The sequence below is a fragment of the Lissotriton vulgaris genome, chromosome 9 (assembly GCF_964263255.1).
Source record: "Lissotriton vulgaris chromosome 9, aLisVul1.2, whole genome shotgun sequence".
Lineage (NCBI taxonomy): Eukaryota > Metazoa > Chordata > Amphibia > Caudata > Salamandridae > Lissotriton > Lissotriton vulgaris.
This window is the reverse complement of record NC_141697.1, coordinates 1,240,449,566-1,240,455,668: the sequence shown is the minus strand read 5'-3', so window position 1 is coordinate 1,240,455,668 and position 6,103 is coordinate 1,240,449,566. Positions and strand designations below refer to the sequence as shown.

The window sequence follows — 6,103 nt, the reverse complement described above, 5'->3', positions numbered from 1 at the left end:
CTCTGCTCAGTTTTAGTCCAAGGAGTTCAGGATTTTTTGGCAAGAAATAATATTAGATGGAAGCATACTTCACTTTATCACCCGCTGGAAACGGCGCAGTGGAGCGCATTAACCGTGTGCTTTTAGATAGTATTCGGGTGGCTATCAGGTTGTAAGAGTTGGGAACAGGAGGCAAAAAAAAACTGTAGTGGGTGTGCCGCACTACCCCACAGTGACTGGTTACAGCCCGTTTAAATTGCTTAGAGTAAGTTCTGCACGAAGGACAATCTGGTGTGGATGAAAAACAAATTGCAGAATAATTGGGCTTTGGAAGAAGTGAGGGAATATTCTGAGGGCATGAGGTGTATTTAAAAATAATGACTTGAAGCAAGGAGTAAAGCATACCAAGTTAGAGGTGGGGGACTTTGTAAGATTAAAGAAGATAGAAAGGTAGAGTGTGATCCCACATTTAGAGGGCCTTACACAGTGGTGCAAGTAAGGGCTAAGTCTGAGGTCTAGTAATGGGAGGTGTGGCAGGTAAGTAACTTGCTAAATGTTGCATTTCCCAGGTGGTGGAAGAGAGTGATCCTAGCTTAGAGTGGGAAAAGTTGGCTGTGGGATTTTGACACATTTTGCTTCACAACAGGGAGAGGAAGTCAGGAGTAATAGAGTTAAATGAAGAAGTAGAGATAAATGTTAATTCTTCAGTCTCAAGAAATAACTTAACTTCTTCCAACAGTCCAAAAAGCGTGGTGCAAGGTAGCTCAGGTTACCAAATGGAGTAGGAAGATTGAAGCGCCAGCGAAGATCAATGATTTTATTCTTGGGGTCGTTGGTTTATTTTTGTATGTTAATATATTTCTATCTTGTATTCAATGTTTTTGTTATGCTCTTTCCTCTCTTTTTCCTACTGAGAGTTACGCTAAGTGTTTACAGTACGTTTTGTAGGTTGAGTTACACCAAGTAAAGCACATGTATAGTTCTTTTGTGTTTCTTTAAGAGGAAAGATGTGTTGGGTTGTAGTGGGTTTGTTTGTGCGCAAATCGCCAGGAATGCGTACAACGGAGTATTCCAGGAGGGGAGTGGAGAGCACTTGGGGCAAGAGGAAAGAGAGGACATCAAGGCAATGGCCCCCTGTGGTTGGGGTTCTGCAGTGAGGTTATTTCCACTCAGCCTGCCTCCTGCGTTTCGTCCTTACAGTTCATGCATTGAGCCGTGCTCTAAAGAGGCTTCGAACCAGGAGGTTCCTGTAGACTTGTTGCATCAAAGGTGCTTACAAACAAACTCTTCTAGGCTTCGAATGACTGTCAACAGCGAACTCTCAGTGTTGGGTCCTGGAGAGCCCATCTCAGGGGGCAGATGATACATCGGATGTATCGGCTCATGTGGTGGCTCTTTAAAGAGCCTTCCTTTGTCGCCAGTACCCAGGATAATCAGCTCCGGATCTCCACCAGCGTCAGACACCGAGCGGTGCAGAGCAGTCAGACCCGTGGTCTCAGTCATGGAATAGGCTTGTGGGGGCAGGTCCAGGGCTCTGAATGAGTGTCTGAATAATGGCTGCGAAACTGTTCCTCATAACAAAGACACATTCTATAAATGTGCTGAGAAGACAGGCCTCTGGGAGGCATCAAAGCTCAGTTTCCTACTGTTGAAGCTGGATCACCGACTCCTTCAGCTTGGGTGTCTATGGATAAAGTGAGCGACAGCAGTCGAAGACATCCTGGGCTGTGGCTAGGGGCCCACACTGTAGTGACTCCATTAGTCAAGGGTATCAGAAGTGCGTTAATAGTGTGCTCCTCAGGCCTCGTGCAGTGCTCACTGCCAGGCCTTGAGCTTAAAGCCATGGTCTAGAACGCAGACGTGCTGATGCCAACCTCAAAGAATCCTCTTCATGGAAGGTACCGCAATGCCAGGTCAGTAAGAACCAATGTTAAAGAGCTGGGACATCCACACGGATATTCTGCTGTGAATCCGTGAACTGTGGTTTTAAAACAGGGGATTCAAAAAAGGGGATAGCTGCCAATTTACATATAATGGCCCTGATCAAGCAGATTTTTCTGCTGTTTTTATAATGGAATTGGAGTCCACTTACCAATTTATGAAATTATCATGGATTTTTAAGCTTTATGTGGAGTTACCAAGAAACAGAATACTTTTATATACACCAGATTGCCCTACAAGATAACTAATCAAGTATCGTGGATTGAATGAACTTTGGTTAACCTTGAACCCAATATTTAATTACCTCCAATATTAGAGTTCTTATAAGAAGTGAAATATACCCACCTAGAGAAGACATGTGAAGTGCTTTTGACATCTTTACATCCAGTGGTAAAATTTGAAATATAACTGCAAATTGAGTGCTCTAAAAAAGAGGGGAATTGTAACACACATCACACAAACGTCTCTACAGTATTATTCACGGTTTAACTTTAATATGTTGCTGATAACTTGCAAGAAAAAATCCATTAATGACCAGACAATAGTACATTTGATCCCTTTATAAAGATTTATTTAAAAGTTACAATAATGTTTTAAATTAAGTGTTAGCAGCATATGCAATAAAATATTTTTATACAAATGGCACTGCACTTGAAACACATCACATGCAATTTTTGTTTGAAAGTTATTTACAGAATTTCACTCGGACTTGACAGTAGAAAGGACATGATCAGAAAGAGCAGACAGCTGTGAACAGCCCTAGACAACAAAGTGTAAAGTTTAGACTCCTACATTTCCGTTTACAAGTTCCCAGGATGCGGTGACGTAACTCTGTGCTGACAATCAACATACAAAATGCAACAAATCATCACTCACTTCTTACATTTAGAAATTGCCAAATAATACTTCGAAAGAACCTTCGGCAGCCCTTGACGTCATCACAAAGCTCTGTGACATCACATGCACAGTGAAACCAGTCAGGAGATAGCACCAGTGGTCCAAGTATGGTAGCTTTGTCAGTCCCCGGGTTGGGGGTACAGTCACAAGTGAACCAGAACCCCTTTCCACTGAGCGGAGTGCGATCGGCTGAACAGCTTCCAGCACGTTTCGGCCAATCACAGAGAAATAGGGGCTTCATCATCACAGATCAACACCAAGTGGTCTTAGCGAGATAGTCTCTTCTGGCACCACCAGGCAATGACCATGAGGAGGACAGTCAACATTGTAAACAACTGCTTATGTGCATTCAGATATGACTAACTCAACGGTCAGATCTTCACATGTCCAGGCATCCCCAAATAAACAACATCTTGTACCGCTGAAATAAACACTTGCAAAGTGCTGTGTTTGAAAGAGATTGCTTCCTTAGGGATATTTGTAAATTACAAAACTATATTCCCACAGTTACTGCATGTTTAATCACTTATGTTGCATGTAAAACAGATTTGGAAAGTCCACTTAATTCTCGTGATACGGACCGGCTTCACTGTGCATGTACAGAAGTAACAGTTCAGAAGTAACACTCACGGGGACCCAGGCAGGTCCTGGGGTTTCAAACCACCCCCTGTGCTTCATGTCCAACCAAAATACCTTTGACTAGCCAGTTAATTCCAGTGGGAGCTCGCGACCACACAAGATCTCCCACTGCCGAGCGAGCAGTGAGATGAGCTTCTCACGACAGTCCGCGCTTGGGATGAAGATGCACCATTGCACCTCTCTGTTGGCCACCCTGTCCCCCCGAGCACCCTTGTTTGGGGTACCCAAAGCTTCACCGAAGTGGTTCAGTGTCAGGCTCTGCATCAGATCGTGATTGTGCACATCGTCAAACACAAATGTCAGGGCCTGGGGATAGGTCTGGTATCCCATAAGCACTCGATCCAAGTCGCGGATCCTTCGGCCATCCACAAACTGATACTTGTCTTTTTTGGGGGGCTCCTTTGCAAAGTCAGGCAGCGGGTAGCTGATGAAGTCCTCATTCAAGAGGAAGAGATCTGAGCTGGTCAGGATGAGCGTCTTTGGCTGAAGGGAGCTGCCCGCTTGAGTGTGGTCGCTTAGAGGACTGACTTGAAAAGCCAAGACGTAGAGCAAGATGTTCAGAGACTGGAGGCTGCCCAGGGGGCCCATTTTCTCCATCACTATAAAAGTCAGGTCACCTATTTCTTCTTCACTCGGGTAAATAAATTTCACTCTGCTGGAGTGAATCACCTCATAATTCTCCATTTTACCTGAAAGACAAAGCAGGTTTAAGTGAGTCGAACCAAAAACAAAGACACTCTTCTGGCAGCTTGTCAAATTCTCCCTCGAGACAACTGACGTGGAAAAAATCTTCTGACCTGAGATACTAAGGAACACATCAAGACAATGGATTTGGGAAATTACAAAGAACCAAACATAGACCCACCACCTCCAGGCAAAGGATATGATTAATGGCTGCATCTGAATGGGATGCAAGATTAGTGGGGGGAGGGCTGTATGGAAAGCGGCTTTGGAGTTCTGCCTTTCAGAATGGTTTAGAGAGGGATTTGCGTTGTCTGCAGCTCCATTATATTTGCTGTTCCGCGAGGATGTTTAGCGCTTGCTGCAAGTGTCTGATACACAAAGGACATTCCAGCCATGAGCTCCGACAGAGTCAAGTGAGAGTGGGAGTGTGGACCGTGCAACAGAGGCCGCCAACTCTGGCTCACACATTACCGATGAAGTCACTTGGCCTAGTAACTGTGGCCTAACTCTGAACCTTTCCAGAAATATTGAAAAAAATATAGGATTTTGTGACACATTTCCTGGTAAGGGAGGGGATGAAATCTCTGCCAGAGGCCAGTGGGTGTTGTTGCTGGACACACATCCTTGCCCTGGTATACTAAACATGGCTACTCCACGGAGAGCTCGTAACCTGTTCGACTCTTCGGAAACACGTGCGGAGTACTCATTATGAATGGGGAGGTCTACTGTACGCCAAAAGAGAAGTCAATTCTAAAACCATCCGTTTTACTAGTCTTAGCACATGGTTGTTTCATCAATATCTGAAGGGAGTGTTTTTTCCTGCTTTGGGATCTTGTTTCCCAGATCCTGGAGAACTGTCCAGGCACAAACTTATATTCCATGAGTTTCCTCACTCGAATGTATCTGTTCTAACTTCAGATACCTCTAGTACACCCACCTTCTGATGACACTCAGCCTTTCCCCTCCGTGAGTATTTTGTTTCACCCAGATATACGATAACATTGAGATTCGGCTCTCCAAGTCTCCCTGTAAGGTCCAGGCCCGCTCCTCATGTCTTACCTTCTTACCCAGATGCATCAGGCCAGTGACTAACCCCAGACATATTGAAAAACAAACAATAAAAAATATACAAAATATTCAACTCAGTACCTGTGTTTTTGTTCCCAAATTCGGAATAGAAATCCTTCTCCGCAGGTTCTGGCGACGGCGTCCGCGCCAGCAGCGAAAGAACGGCCATGAGGTGCTGGAGGAAGGCGTGGGTGCAGTAGCTGTCCCTGGTGAGACAGGTCACGATGTGATCCGCAGCAGGGCCTGCAAATACAACACAAGCAGGGTTGTGTCAAGAGGTGGACACACAGACGAACGAAGCCCTGTCCATTGACCAGAGCAGGCCAAGGAGGGACTTTACGTTAAATGGTGGACGTGGGGACTACGTAGACTCTGCAGGTCTCTGCAGGTCACTATGGGTAGCTATGTGTTTGGCCAGATATGGTCCTACCTTATTAGTGCTTATAAGCCTCTCACAGAGTTAGCCACCACATGCAGGGGATTGAGGGGCATGCTGTCGTCCGTTGTCAAGGATGCTGCATAAAGCCCATTCTGGACTAGCACGAGAACTATGACGTGTTGAGGCGAAGAGGCAAAGCTATACTGATATTCACATGTTATCATTCTTTTACAAACAGAGGGGCTGTGCTTTCAAATTCAAAGGGTCTTGATACCAAGCCTAGTTTGCATTGGTCTTGCAAAGGCCAGCTGGAATGTTTGCACTTTACATCTGGTGCTCTTCTGAATCATTTTTGGAACCAGTGAATGTACTTTGTCATTTCTATGAATTAGAAACACGCTTCAAATTTTGCTGGGGTTGCCCATGTGGGAGGCGGTGTGGGGATTCACTGGCAGAAGTGAAAGGTGCCACCCCTTGTGCCAGATCTTCAGAAGCACCCTCAGTCTACAAAAGAGA

General features: G+C 45.1%; 1 protein-coding gene across 1 annotated transcript in view; it reads right to left on the bottom strand.

The window, feature by feature from the left end:
• Positions 1–2,474: 2,474 nt before the first annotated feature.
• Positions 2,475–6,103, bottom strand: part of NISCH (nischarin) — a 173,523-nt gene continuing 169,894 nt past the window's right edge. The window contains exons 20-21 of the mRNA XM_086939404.1: positions 5,290–5,451; positions 2,475–4,145 (exon numbers count right to left, since the gene is read on the bottom strand). Coding sequence (XP_086795530.1) covers positions 3,517–4,145; positions 5,290–5,451 — 791 coding nt within the window. The 3' untranslated portion in view covers positions 2,475–3,516. The remainder of the gene's footprint in view (positions 4,146–5,289; positions 5,452–6,103) is intronic.